General features: G+C 37.1%; 1 protein-coding gene across 4 annotated transcripts in view; it reads left to right on the top strand.

Moving 5' to 3' along the window:
* Positions 1-2821: 2821 nt before the first annotated feature.
* Positions 2822-22583, top strand: part of acj6 (abnormal chemosensory protein 6) — a 50027-nt gene continuing 30265 nt past the window's right edge. For 2 of the 4 annotated variants that reach the window (XM_034983440.1, XM_034983439.1), the window contains exon 1: positions 2840-2944. In XM_034983440.1, coding sequence (XP_034839331.1) covers positions 2840-2944 — 105 coding nt within the window. Of the gene's footprint in view, positions 2945-22583 lie in introns of all 4 variants that reach the window. The other 2 variants (XM_034983438.1, XM_069508536.1) reach the window with 2 other exon arrangements.

Here is a 22583-nt window from a genome sequence, read left to right as displayed (position 1 = left end):
CTGTGGATTATGACGTATTTGTAATAAAACACTTTAAAAGTACATTTTTTTACTTCATCTAATAGCTTAGAAAAAAAATAAGTAAAAACATAACTTAAATCTTTGTATGCTTTTCACAGTATAATATAAAAATTTATTTCTAAAAATTATAGCATTTTAAAAAGTTTTTACTTGTTTTATTCCAGTTTTGTTATGACCGCTTTTCAATCGCCATAAATAATAATCTTTAACTGTGGAATAAACTCCTCGGTTAAAGATTATTTGGCGATTGAAATGCGGGCCTAATATAGAAAAAAAAAAAAAAAATACGGGGTTCGTAATTTCGCGCCAAAAGTTTAATTCTATGGAATCACTAATAGATGGCGTGACGGTGCACAGTCTGCACTTTATTTGTATGTAGTTGGGCTTCTTCTCCTGGAGTAAATGTGTTCTGTGGAGGTAGGTAGGTAATAATACGTCCGAACTAACAAAGGGGAAAGTTTTCGCCATGTTGTGATGTCTTAGCTAGAAATATAGTTTTCCCTTCCACTTTTAATTTGGATACCTTCAAGTCAAGAGTGAATAGGCATCTTATAGGCAAGCGCGCTCTGTCTTAGGCTACATCATCAATAGGCAGCAGGTCTGTCTGGTCTGATTGCAGCCGCTTGGCTAGAAAAATATACTCGCAGATTTTTGGTTAGATTTATTATTTGTTAGTGCCCCTGTTATTGTCAAGGGGGTTTCAAAAATTGACGACAGTGACGCTCACCTTCTGTTAGCATTGAATTGAATTTTTTAACGTTGACCATTCAAAAGACGGCTCGCACTCCATTACCTGAAAAGTGACGCCATGTTGCATTTTAGTAAATACATTCATTCATTCAATCATTACATTTGTTCATACATTTTAACATGTCCACCTCCACCTGCGCATAACAATATCTATTCTACCAACTTTGATGTCTATAACCATTCGATGTTTAGATCTACATATACCTTGTCTGCGAGTGGTTATAGGTAGTTGTTACATTATCTATTAAGTATATTTTTAAAGTTGTCAACAGAATGTACTTACTTTACTTGTGTTTTGGTGTACGAATAAAAGATTTATACTTATTAATTATATTAGTATTTCTATTAATGTCAGTTCGCCACTTAATTTCCCATACCAACAGCGATATGATATCTACTTCTATGTCAATGTATCATACCAACTTACTATAACAGTATACCTATTAATCTTTGTAATCGAATTACAAATGTGCTATCCGCTAGCTCTCATACCACAGTCCATATTCTATGAACTCCCGAAGGAACCACAGCGAGCGATAAAAGCGTCATGCATAATATACGGCCGTCCGAAATCGAAAAATTAAACTCCCGCCATCTGCCGGGCAGGCGGGTAATTACTAAGGGTTGCTCCTGTTATGACATGTATCCGTCGGTTAGCAGGGTTATGATCTTCGCTAATTACGTAAGCATCGTCGCGGATCGCGCTCCCCACTGGACTCAAACCCATTCAAAACTTTTCTTTCGACTTTTAATCGTGCATGAATACGAATGTTGTACATAAATGTGAGATACTCTACCCATGGTAAAAACATGGGTAGGTCTGAAGACCTGCCCCAAAATCTAGCTCATAAGATACCTACGGACTTCTATAAAAATATTACAATAAAACTTAAAGCTAGCTTTATCTAAGTAATTACTATTCTAAGCCTAGCCTAGGCCTAACCCTCGTTACAATTTTGATACTAAGTCGAACCATCGAAACGAGCTGCGAAGCTTATAATCTATTGAAATCGAGTAAGTTCAGCTATATACTTACCTATTTTTTAATTTGAGTAGGTATCGATATAGATGATCCCGGCTGTACTCACGTTCGTCTAGTTTCGAACCTCTTCGGTGTCCTTTTCACAGGGACTCGGCTCACAATGCGACGCGGTTGAGACTGCAGTTAAGTACTTAACTGCCCGTTATAATGGAAATCACTCATGATAATTTAAACGCTAAAATAGGTGTATATACCCTATCTACTCTAAATGTACTTATATATGTAAATATGACCGGCTAAACTCACTTGTTTGTCGGAGTATGTCCGACCGGGAGTAGTCTACTGGGCACCACATCGCATACAGAGGTCCATTGAATAAGGACTTCGGACGGATCCGTAACTAGTCGAGAATACTCCAACAAACAAGCGAATTTAGCCTATCTTATATCCGTATATATTTTTACGCTTAATTTAAAGCTAAAAAATAGTAAGTAATTGATAGATGAAATTTCAGGTGGCCGTGGAATTAGTAAGTAGAGACCAGAAGATCCTAATAAGAGATTGAAATTCAAAAGTTTCACTCTACGGTGAGTACCTACTAAGGCAAGATTGGCAAGGTAACGAAAGTAATGTACCAACTCGCAATGTCTGAAGTTAGTTTTGCCAGTGTCAGATGGAGATTGAGGATTAATTAGAATTTTGCCGATCGCGTCACGGCCAATCCGTCAACCTTTTCCGAGTTAGAAGCGTGAAAAGGTAACAGACACGAGACGTGAATGGACCAATTAAATAATTCAGTTAATCGTGGAGCCGCCGGCGGCGACGTAAACATGCGTGCGAGGGACGAGGTGTCGTCGGAGGAGGGGTTAGTGGAGGGGAGAGGGCGTGGCCGATGACGTCACGCAGCACCCAGCTCAGTCGGTTATCACCCGGCGCATAGAGCGGTCGCGGCGACGCGTCGCCTTTTCAACCCCAAAGTACGATAAAGTCGCCAAAATTTTCGACCGGCAGTATCACTCACCCTCCAAGGTGTTAAAGTTGGAGGACGACCCGTGGGGGTCATGTGCCATGTACTCCCCGGACAAGATGAAGTCCGGCGGAGGACTGATGGCACCCCCCGGGTGTTTTCCAGGCCGGTACAGCCCCACGTACCGCAGCAGCGACCCGCGGCGCTGCGTGCCGAACCCCTCCGTAAGTGATAACTGATAACTGTTCACTATTCATAATACTCTTCGTAGATTTTCTTTAAAAGTAGTAGTTCACCTCCCCAAGACGTTAGTCGTGATTACAAAACATGTACTGGATGTAAACACTAATATAAGGGTTATTTTTGTTTGCATCTCGATACATAAATATTATAAATACCTAAAAGCTAAAATCTAAAACACTACCGGGGTAGGTCTTTTAGGTTAATACATTTTTGTTTCAGAATGCAGTTTATTTGCTGTGCGTATTATGTTAACATGCTGGCTTGCTTTAGCGACTTTACATGGAGCTCCATTAACATATTGTGTTGTCTTAGCGAATGTGTTTTCTACTAAAACTCAGTTCTCAGTATATAAATAGCATCTGGATTTCTTTTCTTAATTTCTAAACAACATAATTATATACCTAACTACCTCTAACTCAAATACTTAAAAAACTATTGAACTAGTAATTAAAAACTTAAAATCAAGATCCAAGCTAGTGCAGAAAATCAAATCCTTAATATTATCTAGTTCAAACATGCCGGCGCCACGCCGTGCCGTCGGCCTAAGACTATAAGAATTCATAATTCCTGTCAGTAACTGTTAAAAATCGTAAATAGTTCAATTGCTTAATTGCTTAATTATTATAAACGCTTCATAACGATAAAGCATAACGATCGCGGCGGTCTACGGCTTATTTTTAATTAAGATAAATAATTATCTTGAAATTAACTCAATAACAGAAGAAGACGAATTATATAACATATCTAATATATAAATTAATGAATAATAATAATAATATTTGGATAATTTGCAGAGTTATTTTGAATATTTCTTATGTAGCGAGTCAGGTAGGTACAATGCAAAGTACATAATTTTTTTTAAATACATATATAAAACATAAAAAATATTTCTATTTATGACCGTTATAGACTTTGCAACCATTAAACCAATGTTTAATTAGAAAGGCAATTATGCGCAGATGGTTTTAGAGATATTTATAAAGTCGTAGCACTCGTAGCTATTGTCGTAGCAATATACGTTTCTAGCGAATTGTAGGACTTTGCCGTCGGCGGCTACTGCGCCTACGCGGCTACGGACTCGTAGCACCGTAACAGCGTAGTGCATCTACGAACGAATTATGAACTAATTTGAATTTCATTTTCTGTTTGGCAATTTTGGCATTAATATTGATTTAGGTACTTCCAAACAGTATGAAATTAGTTCATAAATAATTAAACATTAACATAATAATGAAACAACAAAATTTGGTAATTTAAATTAAATAATATAAGAAATTAAATAATGCAAATCAGAAAAAAATATTAAAATAAGGCTAACCTTAAGTTTTATCATAAAATTTAAATAAATATATTTTTTATTTAAACAATGTAAAGAATAATCTTAGATTGTAAAGTAAACCTAAATTCATAGATTATTTTCTGTTACTGTTACATGATGAATGATTAAAGAAAATATAAACAGTTTTTGTCATGTAAGATACTGAGAGCAGGGTAGTGAAAACTTGTCCTGATTTTTTTAATTACAGGTAAGTATATAGTGCAAGAATGTTGGATTCATCATGGACAGGAGGCCAAAGAAAACACCGTTTTTTGTTACAATTTAGGAATATAATAATAATATCGTATTTGTTGTACTACAATAATTATAGGTAGGTATGACGTAACATTTGACCAAACTACAATTTTAATACAATCCAACACAAAAGATAGCTTTTTAAAATTAAAATGAAAATTGAAATTAACTGACAATTAAAAGTTATAATTTTTTATATACATTTCTTCAGTTAAATTATTATTTTAATAAAACTTTTCATTTATTTATTCGTTAATAACTTATGCTCGTGACTTCGTCCGCGTGGTCTACAAAAATTTCAAACCCCTATTTCACCCCTTTAGGGGTTGAATTTTCAAAAATCTTTTCTTGGCGGATGCCTACTTCATAATAGGTATCAGGTATCACCTTTTCCTTTTATATATTTAGATTTACTTTCTTTTTAAAATAGAAAAAATACTTTGAATTTATTTAAGTATTCATTTAAATATTTTTATCAAAACTACTACTAACAACATAAAAAACATAATATGCTCAATATAAAATCACAAAGTCATTTAAGTAGATATTTTAGGCCATACTAAAGAGTTGTTTGATAAAAGCTATACAATATACGTAACATATTGTATTACGACCTGAATATGAAAATTAAATCAACCAGATGGTCCATATAAGTACAATTTCGGTGGAACAGTCAGGTCTTTTAGGAATTTTATGTTTCTGTCTGCTATTTTAAATGCTCCAAGTAATTGATTTTATCAATTGAATTGTCATAAAATAAGTGATTTTAGGATAAAAAAGTTTAAAAAATTATTCAAAGTACTTTCATACAAAAGCATATTAAAAATCGAAGATTATTTTTACAAATTATAGAATTATAGTGGTTTGGCGAGCTTTCCAAATGTGCGGGACTGCAATAACTTATTATTATAATGTCAATGCTATTTTTTACGAAAAGAGCAACTATCAAGTTTCTTACAGATTTTTCTTGATTAGGAGGGTATTTCGAGTTAGCGGCGATTCCCTCCACCATTGAAAAGCACTTTGTAAAAGTTTATTTTAAAGTACTTTATTTTATTTTATTTACTCTATTTTTCGCAAAATCCTGGTAGATTTTTCTATTTACTAATACATTATTTTATTATAGGTACTAACATAATTTTTAGCTTTTATAACAACATAAGAAATATCTATTGGGTAAAATACTTAGGTATTGTAAAAAATAAATTACTTTTAAACTCAACATACTTACCTACTTACCTACTAGAAAAGACTAAGTATAGTGAATATATCTATATAAACTGTGCAAAGGCCAAACTACTATTGCCCAAGTATAATCAGATTGAGATGAAAGTCACGGTGGGGGCCACATCCGCACGGTACTTGCGCTAACCCGGTGCGAGATAGCGCGGGTGACGTGCGGGTGTACGGGGCGTCCACCCGCCTAATACCCTGATTGCCATCTCGACTTCTCGAGTTTTCAAGTCATAGGTATTAGAAAATAGTTATTAGTTTACCTATTTGTATTTATGTTAGGAAACTGTGTGCAAAATGCTTTCGTTTATTGTTCTGTCACTCTTATGCGTATCTTTACTACGCAGTGATAGCCAAGTGTTTAAGAAGTCTGCTTTCTATTCGGGGATCTGGTATCGATCCCGGACACGCGCATCTAATTAATCGGAGGTATGTGCTTTAGCAATCAAATATCACTTGCGTTAACAGTGAAAGAAAACATCATGGAAACCTGCACATCATCACGAGATAATGTTTGACCAAAATTAAAGTTTTCCATAATGTTCTCAAAGGTGTGTGAAGTCTGTCAATCCGCACTTGGCTAGTATGGACTGTGGCCACCCTCATTTCTTCTCATTTCTGAGAGGACACTCGTGCTCAATAGTGAACGCCGATGGGTTGATCATGATGATATAATGATCTTTACTATAGTACTAATTTGAATTTTGCTTTTGAACTCATCCACGTGAAATTTTGATCAAGGATTTTATCCTGCTTATTAGATACCTAGGACACACAACCCAGTTAGGTAGGTCCAATTTCGCCGAATCCAACTCGGTTGGGCAGCGTTCAGGAAGCTTCGAGATGTCTTCTTGTCCAAAATTCCACAGTGTTGCCACTGATGACATATGGATCCGAGACATGGTCGCTAACTATGGGCCTCAAAAGAAAGCTCAGAGTCACTCAGCGGGTGATGGGAAGAGCTATGCTTGGAGTTTCTCTACGTGATCAAACTAGAAATGAGGAGAACTAGAAAAACTGACATAGCTCAGCGGGTTGCGAAGCTGAAGTGGCAATGGGCAGGGCACATAGTTCATACAACCGATAGACGTTGGGGTCTCAAGGTGCTGGAATGGCAACCTCGCACCGGAAGACGCAGCATTGGAAGACCCCCCACTCGGTTGGGCAGCGCTCAGGAAGCTTCGAGATGTCTTCTTGTCCAAAATTCCACAGTGTTGCCACTGATGACATATGGATCCGAGACATGGTCGCTAACTATGGGCCTCAAAAGAAAGCTCAGAGTCACTCAGCGGGTGATGGGAAGAGCTATGCTTGGAGTTTCTCTACGTGATCAAACTAGAAATGAGGAGAACTAGAAAAACTGACATAGCTCAGCGGGTTGCGAAGCTGAAGTGGCAATGGGCAGGGCACATAGTTCATACAACCGATAGACGTTGGGGTCTCAAGGTGCTGGAATGGCAACCTCGCACCGGAAGACGCAGCATTGGAAGAACCCCCACTCGGTTGGGCAGCGCTCAGGAAGCTTCGAGATGTCTTCTTGTCCAAAATTCCACAGTGTTGCCACTGATGACATATGGATCCGAGACATGGTCGCTAACTATGGGCCTCAAAAGAAAGCTCAGAGTCACTCAGCGGGTGATGGGAAGAGCTATGCTTGGAGTTTCTCTACGTGATCAAACTAGAAATGAGGAGAACTAGAAAAACTGACATAGCTCAGCGGGTTGCGAAGCTGAAGTGGCAATGGGCAGGGCACATAGTTCATACAACCGATAGACGTTGGGGTCTCAAGGTGCTGGAATGGCAACCTCGCACCGGAAGACGCAGCATTGGAAGACCCCCCACTCGGTTGGGCAGCGTTCAGGAAGCTTCGAGATGTCTTCTTGTCCAAAATTCCTCAGTGTTGCCAGTGATGACATATGGATCCGAGACATGGTCGCTAACTATGAGCTTAATAAGAAAGCTCAGAGTCACTCAGCGGGTGATGGGGAGAGCTATGCTTGGAGTTTCTCTACGTGATCAAACCAGAAATGAGGAGAACTAGAAAAACTGACATAGCTCAGCGGGTTGCGAAGCTGAAGTGGCAATGGGCAGGGTATCGTACATAGTTCGTAAAACTGATAGACGTTGGAGTCCCAAGGTGCTGGAATGGCGACCTCGCACCGGAAGACGCAGCGTTGGAAGACCCCCCACTTGGTGGACGGACGACATCAGACGAGTCGCAGGGAGCCGCTAGATTCAGGCGGCGTAAGATCGTGGTACGTGGAAGTTCCTACAAGACACCTATGTCCAGCAGTGGACGTTTATCGGTGGATGATGATGATGGTTATCTCGTGTTATTGAGTTAGGTGAATCAAAGTTGTTTCTTACCATATTAATAATAGGTATTTTTCATAAAAAGTACATTTCATCTGGTTATCAGATGGGTGAAGATCGTTCTTATCTTGCATCTTGCCATCATCTTGCACTAAAGGATAGATGGAGAGCCAGACTATAGAAACTATTCTTCTTCTAGTTCTTCTTTGTCCTAAGTTTCTTTTCCGGACTTAGACATACGTCCCGTACGTTGTACGTGAGAACGCTGATACGACTCCTCACCAGGTCACTGCAGCCTGCTGAGATACCCCTAGAATCCAAGTAGGCCTCACAAGTTAGCGACGACTTCAAGAAGTGTTGCTGAGGAGCCTATGTAGGTTTCTTGTTGTGTAGATACATCGCTTCATGTGTTCCTTTGTCTTGTCACTCTCTATGCATGCACTGCATTGAGGCCTGTACCCGTAGTACAAGATTTTACGTCTCACCAAACCAAACCAAATTCGAGAGTCGAAATACTTCCGCGTTACAGTAAACTGGATCTTAATTGCCTTGTTTTAAAGCTCAAGTTTGTCTACACTTCTACAGCCAGCGCTCCAAGCGGAAACATTGCGAAATTAAAATCAGTGGAATTGAATATTTGACTTCAATTCAAGGCTGTTTAGGTCCATTTTACTGTAACGCGGAAGTATTTCGACTCTCGAATTTGGTTTCGTTTGGTGAGACGTAAAATCTTGTACTACGGGTACTGTTCGTAATACCTATCATGGAGAGGTGTTTGTTTAACGACAGTGTCCCGTTATAGTAGGTACCTTCAGTTCCCTCGGTATAGTTGTAGTAGTTTTTACAACTATTATAATAGTTCCCAGTTTTACGAAGGAACCATAAAATGGATTACTTATTAAGTAGTTATTACTCATCTCCTACCTGATATGTGATCAACTTAATACATAGAAATATATCTACCAAATTAATCTATGAAATGGGTTGGTATACGTCTATCTATTCGCGAAAGCACATTGAATACATTAGATGCATTTGAACGTACGGATCCAGGCACGGGACTTAATTTTAAGCTTATATTGATGCTGCCTTTGACGGCTTAGTATGCATATTGCAGAGCTTTACGCGGTGTTCGTACATCGTAAGCCTGTAGTCAATAACCATATCTATTGCAACCAGAGATATTACGGAAACTACTTATATGAGTCTTTCTAACTAATGATTACTAGCAATGCCATAAACAGTAGGTACTTATGTAATGTAACATAACTTGAGTCATACAAAATCAACGACATACCTTCATTTGTAATTTTTTTCTGAATTTAAAATGATTGTTTTCGGAGAAATCGTACTTAACTATTTATAATATTATAGGTATGTACTATGATATTGAGGTTAATACTGTTATTGTACACTATCTAAACCTAGTGCTGTTCTTTTCTAAAGGGAGCATTAGGCACATAAGGGATAGCAATACATTTAGACCATTTTAGTAAAGTTTAATAACTGTTTATAGTCCGTAAAAATGAGTTTTCACACGCCATTTTAACTCTATGGGTCAGCTGTCATCTCAAAAGTCAAAGTCAAGTCAAGTCAAATCGTACTTTTGACATGACACCTAATTTGTCACAAAAAGATGAAATGGCTTGTGAGGACTCATTTTTTACGGAATCTATCTATATATATAAAAGGAAAAGGTGACTGACTGACTGACTGACTGATCTATCAACGCACAGCTCAAACTACTGGACGGATCGGGCTGAAATTTGGCATGCAGATATCTATTATGACGTAGGCATCCGCTAGGAAGGATTTTTGAAAATTCAACTCATAAGGGGGTCAAATATAGTGGTTTGAAATTTTGTAGTTCACGCGGACAAAGTCGCGAGCTTAAGCTAGTATTTAAATATACGTAAATGGTTTCTTTTAATATCTACATACAATATAGTCATTTAAATTCCTGGGTATATACATACTGTTGAGCAAAAATAAAATATCACTGTGTTAAATCGATTAAAACTTCTTCATAAATAAAGTCGATTGTCGATAAGAAATCGAATCAGAAAGCATTAGGACATCACTAAAACGTCCTAATCAGTACCTACCCTTATTATAAATGCGAAAGTGTGTTTGTTTGTTGGTTTGTCCTTCAATCACGTCGCAACGGTGCAACGGATTAACGTGATTCTTGCATGGGTAATACCCAAGCAAAAAATCACGTCAATCCGTAAATACCTGAAGAGTAAAGAGTGACATAGACTTTTTATCACGGAAAAAAAGAGTTCCCACGGGATTTTTGAAAAACCAAATTCCACGCGGACGAAGTCGCGGGAATCAGCTAGTATAAAATAAATGTTTGGACGGAATGAAATGTTAGATCAGCTTATCCTTTGTTAACAGTGAGTCAATATTATTTAAAGACCAAGAAGTCTTGACTGTAATTGTGAACTTAAAAGCATTTATCCGTAAATTATTTACCTACTACAGTCTGTTAACAACACGCTGGCGTGACTGACCTAGTAGATGGGTATAATATACCTGTTCCTGTAAATAGTAGCTGTGTGTAATAATAGCTTCAAGAGGGCTTAATTAATCTAAGTACTTGAAAAGAAAATAGCTTAGGTATATGGGATTTTGTTAGCCTAAAACCTACCAATAATTTATTATGTAACAAATAGAAAGATTTAATTCAAATAAACTTTATCAAGTGCTTTTGAATCGTCAATAAAATCTACCGCAGACCACTGCACTGGTTCAGCGTGGCTTTCTTCCTACCAAGAAGAACCAGCACGAAACTCGGTGGTTTTTCTTTTAAAATATTCAGTTTACAATGATGTTACACCAAAGCTATAGTTCGCGACAGATCGAGATAGCAATCGGGGTATGAGGCGGAGGGACACCCCGCACACCTCGCGCTCACCCGCACCGGGGATCGTGTGTGCGGGGCGTCCCCACGTAATACGTAAATAATAGGTATAGTACGCGACAGGTTGAGATGGCAATCGGGAATGAGGGGAGTCATGCAGGGGGCACGCCGGGCATATTATCATAGTTTTAGTATTGCACGACTCCGTATCCACCACGTTTATCAATTTCGTCATTGTTTATAGTTTTGTGTCATTTTCAAACACTTGACTAGCCTAAAAATATTAAAATATTGTGACATTGCACGGAAAAATATTTTTAACAGACTTCAAAAAATGTAGTTCTATAGTAATATTTTTTGGAGCCGGTGCTAATTAGCCGTACGAACCGTCTACCTACTCTACATATTGTTTTGAGACTCCACATTGGCACGCCATTGGCACCGACTCCAAAAAATATTATTAAAAAACTACATAAACTCTTGTAGACATACCTAATATATTCGGTAATAAAGTCGGTTTTTTTTTTTTTTTTTGTAAATTATTTCTATTAAGTACAAATACACTGGATAGGGCTGTGTTTTACAGAAGCATACCAAAAAGAAATCTATGCCAATAATGAAATCCTAATCAAAATCAGTAGGGCGGCACAATAAACGACCAGTTAAAATTACTTTCACAATTCAAATGAAGTGTTTGTAGCGATGATAGTATAATTTCATTTGATTTTGATTGTGACGAATAAAATATTACTTTAAAAAAAGGTGGTAATAATTTTATTCTCATTTTAATGCATATTTAAAAAAAAAACGATATCGAATACCCGTTATATGATGTGACCTCACTAGGAAATTGCCATCTCGACCTGTCGCGAACAATATGTAAGTAGGTACTTAATTGCAGTCCATGCATGGCTGAAGTCTGGACCGAGTCAAATCTACACTTTTTTATCATTTACATTATCTTCGATCTGGTAGAATACAAACTACTTACTTAATATCTACTGCCAAATATTGTAATTACATATATATACCTAGTGCTACTGATATTGCTGACCAACCTGGCTTCGCTCAGGTGGAATTTCTGAAATTCCTTTCTTAGTGAATGAGGGTTTTACAAAAACTAGGTAGGTTCACACTGCGAATTTTTCCGCAAAATTCTGTGACATATGGAAATCGTATGAAGCCGCACGCATTTGCGGAAAAATCCGTAGGAACGACTTCATACAATTTTCATGTCATAGGATTCTACGGAAAAAATTGCGCACAAAATTTTTGCAAAGCGGGATTGTCCTTTTTTAAAATTTTAAGTTTCTAGATCCACAGCTATCATAGCTATATAGTTACCGTTTAAGTTATAGGCAGGTACGTTGATATGACTAGGTATCAGTCTGTTTATTTTTTTATAGGTAGGTGGGTAATGGGTATAGATGATACCTGATCACGAGCAATAATTTAATTCGAATTCAATGAACTAAACATTGTAGCTGGCACATTTTTATGAAATTCACATGGTACCTACTTACCTAAGTACCTATCCGCCGAGTTTCTTGCTAGTTCTTCTCGGTAGGAAAGACATTCCGAACCAGTGGTAGATGCATCCGTCCATTCGAAAGTAAGTAGGTACCTACTTGTAAAAGTTTATTTGAATAAAAGATATTTTTATTTATTTTATTTATTTATTTATCTACCTATAATGCATAAAAATGATTCCTCACGCGTCATCTTAACTTTATGTGTCAAATTTCATGTTAAAATTACAATTTTAGTCCTGACATGACAGCTGTCGGACCTGTAAAGTTAAAACGCGTGAGGAGTTAAGTATTTTTTACGGACTCTAAGTACCTACCTACGTAGGTAGTAGGTGTGAGGCAAATATGTATAGGTATTAAGTATTATTATTTTGTCTAAGATAAAAACATAGATACATCAGCTTTACAGTTAGATTTACTAACATAAACGTTTGATAGACACTAACATTTAATTGATAGCCTTCTTCATTTATTATGTAATATCAAATAGAGGGAGACCGAGGCACATTATAGTTGTAAGCGTAAAAAAGTAGGCGCCTACTATTCTTAAACATTATTCTGTTGCGATATAATATCATGTCGGTTCTTTAATAAAATAAATAAAAAGCAACCGCCTAATAAAAAGAAATTACGTAAATCGCAAACTCGCTTTACTTCATTTTCAAATGAAATAATATCATCATTATCCAAATTAAACGGATATTAACACGTGCACGAACAGTCTGCTAAACAAATGAACATGTCTACTTAGCATACACATCTACTAAACTATAACTTTGTATATGACAACAAATCTCTCGTGTAGGCGCAGGCTGTTATTGCATTTCTGCTCTCCGTCGGCTATGACTTTCTCGTTTTGCCAAACGGCGTAATTGGGTGTGCGGAGTGAGACAGGTAGAGTCTGCCGGTGCTATCTTATTTTATTCATGGAGGCGAGAAACATACTATGCAATGAGACGGGCTTATGCTAGGTGCTTTGCGAAAGGCAAGGACGGATAATACCTCTCGTGTTCAACTACAAACAAAACAAAGTCGAGGGTGAGCGGCCACGGACGATTGTTATTCGACTTATATAGTTTGGTAACGTCTGCTTTTCATAAGGGAAATGATAATAGTAATAAAAAAATGCATATCGGAACCTTTGATTGTAAACAAGGTTAAATGGTCTAAGGACCATTGTTTGATTGTGAACAAGTTCGGCAATCAAAAAGAAATGTTGCGCTGCAGTCCTACCTATTAATTCTCTACCTATTAGAGAGTGAACTAGAGTGAGGGAGCTCTCGGTTTGGTCCGGAATCGAATTCGTATTTGAATTTGTCAAATTGACATCAGTCTGGATTTCGTCAAAATCGGATTCAGGCATGATTCAGGGGTCGGGCGGCGGGCCGTGAGTGAAAGATACACTATTGCATTATACTTAGTATTAATAAGTAGGTATGGATATTAGTATGGACGATCTAGGCTACTACCCGCTACCCCCAGAAAACCAAAGATTTTCTAGGGATCAAAATAAATCCACGTGGTTGACGTCGCGAGCAAAAACTAGTGATAAAGAATAAAAATAAATATTAAAATAATTGTATCTGCTAGTAACATTTATGTGGTAAATAACCATAGAAATTATTCAGCACATTTTATAAGTTTATTATAGAAACCTTTGGGGGCCCACCTAACAATAAGGCATTGTCCCCATTGTGATAACATTTAGGTTGAAACTCCCATGAATCTTAGGTATAGAGTTACCTGAGAGGCCCACACTTTCTATCCTAGAAACGAGTGAGCAATTTTGAAAGAATTTTGATCCTTACTTTTGAAAACCAGTAGGTACCTACCTGACCTAAAAGAGTTATGGGCTAAGAGCCGGGAAGGGCTAGGCCATCGTTATTTTATAAAAGCTGAAAGTTTACCTGCGTATTGTTCCCAACACAGGGAGGACCAATCAGCGACTTTGAAGTTTGGATCATGGTGGCTTTTGAGCCGGCATTGCTCCATAAGACAACTGGATTTTTGGTCATCATCATCATCATCATCATCATCAGTCTGTGGACGTCCAATGTTGGACATAGGTCTTCCCTAAAGAATGCCACCACATCCGGTCCTCAGCCTTCCTCATCCAGCCACTTCCCACCAGCCTCTTTATATGGATTTTTGGTCAGTTTCTTCATAATTCGCATGTTAAAGAAACTCCTCTCGGTCTTTATGAGTACAAATAGTTACTTTCTATATACATACATAATATGTAGTCTTTTATTTTATTTTTTATTTTTTTATTTTGTTTATTTGAAAGTAATCAACAGCGCAAATACATAATTATTATTTAAATTTAAATCTAGGTATAACAGAAGGCCAAAAGAGATTACTTAAAATTATAATTAAACTATTTTAACAGAATAGAGTTAGAATAAATGTAGGTATATACAATAATAAAATAAAATTACAACAGTGTGTGTATGATTGTATGTGTGTGTGTATGCGTGTGTGAGTGTGTGCTTATGAGTATGTGTGAGCGTGTGTGCATGTGTGTGTGTGTGTAAATGGGAGTGTATGATTGCATGCATATTTAGATGTTAGCTACTTTTTTTTTTTGTTTTACGATGATAGTTTCTTAATTCCTTTTTAAATTTATTGTTTGATAGGTAAAATAAGTCAAACTCAGCGAACTGATTGTTATAAGTACGTACCAAGCGTGGAATTATAGAATTTCGCGCATAATTTGAGTTAGATTTGGGAACATTTAGAAGGCGCGTGTGACGCGTTCTTAAAGGTTGAGCATTAAATGAAAAGGCTGAGAGTAAGCTAGGACAATCGATTGAGCCGGTTAAAATTGCTTGCAGTAACAACATATCACATTGTTCCCTTCTATGTTCCAGTGAGCCGATACCGTAGTGAGTACACGCTTCCTCATAACTATTAAATTTTTTAAAGTCTTTAAAAGCTAAGTATTTAAGAAACTGCCTCTGTATGGTTTCAAGCCTATGGGCATATATTATGTATTGAGGCGACCAGATATTACACGCATATTCTAGAATACTCCGGACATACGCGAAGTAAAGTGTTTTTATGCATTCCACATTACTAAAAGAACGGGTTACCCGTTTGATGAAACCCAATTGTTTGTAAGCTCTATTTACTACCATATCAATATGGACATCCATTGAAAGTTTAGTATCAACTTGGATACCCAGATCTCTAACGGTAGTCACTCTGGGTAAGTTTGTGCCATTGATTATGTAGTCAAATTCAATTATATTTATTTTACGAGTCAAAGTTATATGGTGGCACTTTTTAACATTAACTGAGATCCTGTTCCTTGCGTAGTATTCTGTCAAGGCATTGAGGTCTTTTTGTAATTTATAACAATCTTCAATGGAACGTATTTTGGCGAAAACTTTTTTGTCATCCGCAAACATTAAGTATTGCGCATGGTGGAAGCAGCTTCCAATGTCAAATATATAGGCGTTATATAAAAGGGGGCCTAGAATGGACCCTTGAGGTACACCTGAGGGTATAGTCACGAAGTCACTTCTAGCACTACCCAAGACAACTGCTTGCATATGGTTTTTAATGTATGAAGTGAACCACCGGAGCAAGCTCCCATTTATGCCAAGTACACTTAGTTTTTGAAGTAGGATAACATGATCTACACGGTCGAATGCTTTTTCGAAGTCCGTGTAGACCACAGCCACTTGACATCTGTATGTCTTATGTATGTCTATTATATTTTATTTGTATGTATTAGTGTATTAATAATATGTATTTTATAATCTTATTATATGGTTTAGGTAGTTTATTTAGCTATTGGTATTTAGGTTTATTTTACACAACCTCCCATTGTCCATTTGTTCGTTTTCTCCCTAGCATTAAGGTTGTCCGGAAGAGATCGCTATTTAGCGATAAGACCGCCTTTTTGTACCTACTTATTAAGATTTCTTTTTGTAACCTGTCATTTGTGTTTCTGTGGTGCAATAAAGTATATACATACATACATGCATACATAATCCATATCATGTATTTTTTGGTGACGATAACTTGTTTCTCTGACACCATAACGCAAGCCGCAACCACTCAGCACAGTCAGACTAACTGATTTGGCATGAGAGAATAGCCCTTTATCCTGTGAATGGTAAACTTAGCACCAGCCATATCCGTGATTGTTACCAAATTTGTTATGAACAACTAATAATACTACCTATTTCGATTTAACTCGTATCGGACTCAACAGAATGCTGAGTGACTTGGTTTATTCTTTAATAGCTTCAAGAATAGATCTGTCGACAGATATACCTAGGCCTCGGAACGACTAAATCATTAAACATGACCTTGTTCACTCTGAGATCGATACGTCGCATATTGGAATAACGTGAGTCTTTTGATTATCAAAAATACTTTTTTGAAATGTTGGCTGTTTTTCATTTCATGTTTTAACTATTATACATTAATAAATGTTAGGAGTTAAATAGGGGATCAATGCTTGTATGTACATCCGTCATTTTTCAAGCTATACCTACCGATATAATTAAAAATTAAGAAATAAGTACTTGTTTCATGATTTTTAGTAATTGCACCTTGCCACCAATTTTCAAAGATTCCACGCGAGCAAAGCAGGGGGTGGCTTAGCTATAGCGGGTCAGAATAAAGTTTTGTTACATACATATTTTACAAGGAAAAAGTAATGTCCTGTGGACTGTGGACGTTAATCTGTGTAAGTAGCTTATTAACCTGTGTATTTTGTATTGTAAGTAGATTATAATAAAAAGAAATTAGTGGCTCCCGAAAAACATCGCCGAAAGAAGAATCCGAACACAACACTTCTCCATATAAACAGATTGTCCGTAAAACAAAAAACAAATTCAGCTTCCAAGCGGGTACCCAGCAAACTAACAATTCGGTTAGCGTTGCACACTCAATTATGAGTTAACTGCACCACGAGTTAACTCGGAATGTGTCGCTAACTACGGGTTAAATATTCAACAAGGTTCGTATTGTGCGGTGTCGGCGCCGAGTCGGCAGCGGCACGAATATGAACTCAATGTGATTGTGTTACGCTCACTATCGTAGAGTTTCGTTTTTGAACTTTAAAATCTATCGGATTTACTGCTTAGACTTTATTATACTTATTTGAGAATCAAGAACAAACAAAACTGGAGATCTTGGTCTCCCCGGCCGCTTCCGGTGGCTGTTCTATTGGACTATGAGAGTGAAGGAATCAAAAGTACACCCCTATTTGCACTAATTCCTACGTAGTTTGATAGTGTTTGCTGAGACTCTGAGTGCTATGAATATAGATATTTGAGAGTGAGTGACCTTCAGAGCTGAAAGGTTGATCAGGACATTACTTACTAACAGGAAATGATCGGGACATGGGCAGCGTCATGATATGAGTATCCTTTCTGCCTAACTATCACTTTATACTTAATCTAAATTTTCACATAACGCAGACTGAATATAAACAAAAGGATACTAAATAATTTTAAATAAGTACATACCAAAAATTGCGAAACCGGCAGGTTTCGAACCTACGTCTTCTGATGCGATGAAAAGGATACTAAGTATTTCGTTTTCAAATGATACCTACTTGGCAATTTTATTATTCCAATACAACCTGTCTTTGAACGAAACAAGAAATTAAGTTTATTTGACTACTTTTCAAAATTGTTAAATTTTTGAAATAGCGACCCAGTGTGGCGTCGACCATGTGGGTTTACCTATTCTATGGCTAAATGTGTAAACCTTGTATTACAGTTAAGTATTCGTAGATAATGAAACCCGCAATGAGAAATTAAGGAACCAAATTATTTTTATTGAAATCGAACTTGTTTAATGCCTTGGTAATAGAGAAGGAATGAAAATGTACGTTGTTGTGTGTTATTACGTTTTGTATTATGGTTAACAGCTAGTTAACAGTCTTCCTTTTTCTAAACTACCCATTGTCCTGGTCGCCATCGATTTACTTTTACCTGTTGATGAGTTCTGTTCTCCAGTTCCAAAACTATTAATCAAATTTTCATTTTCAGAGATTACATAAATATGATACTTAATAGATACCTACAACCTTTTTAAAGAAAGACAAATGTTAAAATACATTAAATTGAATGTACAGAAACCTTTCATTTACAGAACTCTGTAAGTGAAATTATTCATTAGAAGTATTTTTGTTCTATTGTTATACGTTTTTGTATGTAGGTATAGGTAACAATACATACTCATGTGTTATTTTAGTCTAGTAACTGCACTTCTCTACTTGAAATGGGCTTGTAGCTTCATTACGGATTCCCAGTGAGACTGGACGAATCAAACTCACATTCGACTATCTGTTGATAAGAGCCTTATAGGCTACAGCTATAATACTGGCTTCCCACGGTGCGTGATTCTGCGGACTATCACGTACGGCCGACGACCATGGACAGCCACGTACCACGCATAAGGCTAGGACGGCAATGTGTCTGCAACGCTAGGTCACGAACGATACCCTATTTATTGTACGTTGGTGCGGGCTGAACCGCATCCCTCCGCAATATCACGCACCGTGGGAAGCCGGTATAATTTTAGTAGCTGGATTTATTCCACGATTTAAGTAGTTTTTTCCGTTACGTTATCGATTACACTTGGATGTGTCATATCATGGCACTTAGGTAATCATCATCATGATCAACCCAGAGCACGGGTCTGATCTCAGTATGAGAAGGCCATAATCCACCACGCTGGCTAAGTGTAGGTTGGCAGACTTCACACACCTTTGAGAACATTATGGAGAACCCAGGCAAGCAGGTTTCGTCACGATATTTTCCTTCACCGTAAATGCGAGTGATATTTAATTTATTTAAACGCACATAACTCTGAAAAGTTAGTGGTGCGATGCCTGGGATCGAACCCTCGACTTCCCGAAAAGAAGGCGGACGTCTTAACCACTCGTGTATATTCCTAGATCTATTCTAGTAATAAGCGTCTATAGCGCAGTGTAATTTTGCAGTATCAAACTGGTGAAGAACAAACTGGGTAGCGTTTCAAATTTTCCTCAACAGTGTAGTTCCCAAAACCTATTAAGCTCCAAGATGTTGGTATTTTAATAACTGAGCGCACGTCGGCGGTGCTTCGTAAACTTGAAATTAACTTGGTGCCCACGGGAGGGATATGCACTCTGCCATGAATACAGCTCCTACTTCTATTGTTACACGCTATAATAAGGATCTACGTACCTACTTTACTACTATATTGAGTTGCAGACCTCTCCTCAGGGATCGGCCTGTGAGGAAAGTGTGTTTTCATTACAATATTATAATAATTGTCATTGAAGTAAGTAAAACTTGAGTAAAACTTCTTTAAATACGGAATGGAAGTAACGTAAACCTTATACTTACTTCCGTCCATATTTAAAATGACTGCCAAATAAGACAACTGTTTCGAGGCCGCCATCTTTTATTGAAGTGTCAAAAAATTCAAAATTCACGAACGTCCGCCTCCTATTAGAGAGGTCGGGAGTTCGATCCCGAGCACGCACATCTAACTTTTCGGAGCTATGTGCGTTTTAAGAAATTAAATAGGTATCTATCAGCGGATCAGCCTGGCTGTCCAGCGCGGAAATGCAGCCAGTATTCTTGGCACCATTCCACGCGGTCATGATTTATATAGTAATTAGATAAGGCTAGCTTTAAGTTTTATTGTATTAAAAAAAAAAAAAAAAAAAAAAAAAAAAAAAAAAAAAAAAAAAAAAAAAAAAAAAAAAAAAATTGGTATCACTACTCACTTTGACGGTGAAGGAATACATCGTGAGAAAACCTGCATGCCCGAGAGTTCTAAGTACAAAATGTTATCAAAGGCGCGTGAAGTCTGCCAATCCGCAACTGGCCAGCGTGATGGGCTATGGTCAAACCCTTCTCATACTGAGAAGACATCCGTCCTCTACAGTGAGCCGGGTAAGTACTATTTCATCATCATGATTCATGATCAACCCATCATGGGTTTTCATTTCATGATGATGAAATAGTAGCAATATCATGGAACTCAGTCAGTGGTAAATATAATATGCACTTCAACAGTAAGTATCAGCTTGATCGATTTTGACTTTGTGGGATGGATGAGCGAAAATTCGAAATAGTAATAAATAGAAATCGGACGGAATAATTCATCACGAGGCGGAATCACGCCGGCAGATCAGATGCATATTATCATATCTAAACTTTATGGTAGAATTTATGCGTGTTATCATTTTTACGACCGGCCCGTATTGGAACATCGTAACCTGTCAGCCCGTCCGTATATTCGAGGTTCGATTTGTTTAATATTAAGGCGGGAATGGCAAGTGGTAGGTGGTGGTGGCAAAAACATTTACTTAAAGACCAACTTCTGCTGTCCCGATTATTTCTTTTAATACAATGAAATGATTCGATAAAATTGAGACGATTGGCGTTAAAAAAATTAGTCAATTTTATTGATTTTTATGTATAAAACACGCTTGACAAATAAATTACTATGCCAAAATTGTTTTCACAAAAAAGAACTATAGATTCCTCAGACAGTTTCCCTATATCTCCTATGGTTTTGGATTTCCCCATACTGTCCCAGCTAAAACACACTGTATAAAGTTACTTGAAGTAACGTATTTGATCACTTCTCCTGAACAATTTTGTATGAGAATTATTGACCATATTTTCCGTGTGCATAAAAGTCAAAAAATCTAGGTCACTAAAACATGAAAAACTGACTAAGGCACCCTAAGGGAAAACTATTAGTTGGAGAGGTACATCAGTCTCGAAACAAAAAAAATTTGAAACCCTTGGGTGAACCGGTGAAAAAATATGGCCACCAAAACAAAAAAAAATTTCGTCCCCATACAAAAATTTCCTAATTTTCAAGAGGCTCTCTAGAACATTTTTGTATGAAACTTTTCCTTTCACTATTGATATGTGTAGAACTTATAGGTGGAGTGGATTTTACTTGAGGAAAATTAAGTATGAAACGTCATGAATGTGGAAAATTTACCAGAGTACCCCAAAGGTTCAAAAACTATCAATCATAGAGGCATGGTCCCAGGACCGAAAATGTACAAGACCTTGGGCCTTTTGGTGAGCTGGTAAAAAGGATGACCACCGGTCAAAATATATTTCTCTCCATATAAAATTTATTTTCAATATCCAAGTGGTTCTCCAGGACACTTTTATATGTAACTTTCTTATCACACATTACATGTGTATACAACTTAAACCACATTAGTGGTCCGCGCACACACGCAATACTAGCTATGTTTATAGGACTATAGGTACTTAATTGGATACGTCTTCTAGAATGGTATTAAACCTGTTATTTAGGTTTTATTATATTGTTTTAGTATAACACCTGCCGACTCACATGGACGTTAGATAATATAATAATGGATTATACTTTCGGTAGAGAAAGTACTTAAAGCTTAGAAAATTAAACAGACCGAGATTAAAAACCCGGAAAATCAAATCGGGAAATCTTCAAAAAATTGTAGAATAAATTGTTTGAAAACTAATAGCGGACCCTGTTTGTAATTAGGCCTATTTATTGGTTTTACACAATTATCATGAACTCTTCACCAGCCCGCACTGTTGAACACGTGTCCCTTCTCATAATAAAAAAGATTAGGATACAGTCCACTAAGCTGGCCAAGTGCAAATTGGCAGACTACACACAGTCATCTTTAAGAATAATATTATCTAGAGGTGCGTGTTCGGGATTACGAACACCGAACTTTTAACGTGGTCTTGCAAGTTGAGATGTTTTCTGTATGTAAGTACAAGTTGGAGTGTTCCGAACTTAAAAGTTATTTATTTTTCAGTCAGGTTCAGTTCAGTTTAGATCATTCACTTCCTGACTAATAAGTTATCGATATTAAATAGCATAAAACTATCCACCATCTCGAAAGGTATCAATCAGTCATGAACACACACAAAGTAGGTACGGTGTCTGATTGACTGACTGGTGGACCCAGACATTAGAATCTTGGAGAAAATCTTCCTTGACTACCCTAGGTATGCACTAGGATTTTGACAAATTTTACTGGGATCTTTAAAAAAAACGCAAGCGTGCCTTACGTCGTAGGAATAAGCTAGTAAATTGTAAAGAAGATGTTTGTGATATTATTT

This window comes from Maniola hyperantus, chromosome Z, assembly GCF_902806685.2.
Source record: "Maniola hyperantus chromosome Z, iAphHyp1.2, whole genome shotgun sequence".
Classification (NCBI taxonomy): Eukaryota; Metazoa; Arthropoda; class Insecta; order Lepidoptera; family Nymphalidae; genus Maniola; species Maniola hyperantus.
Note: the sequence above shows the minus strand (reverse complement) of the source record. Positions and strands in the feature narration are given on the sequence as shown.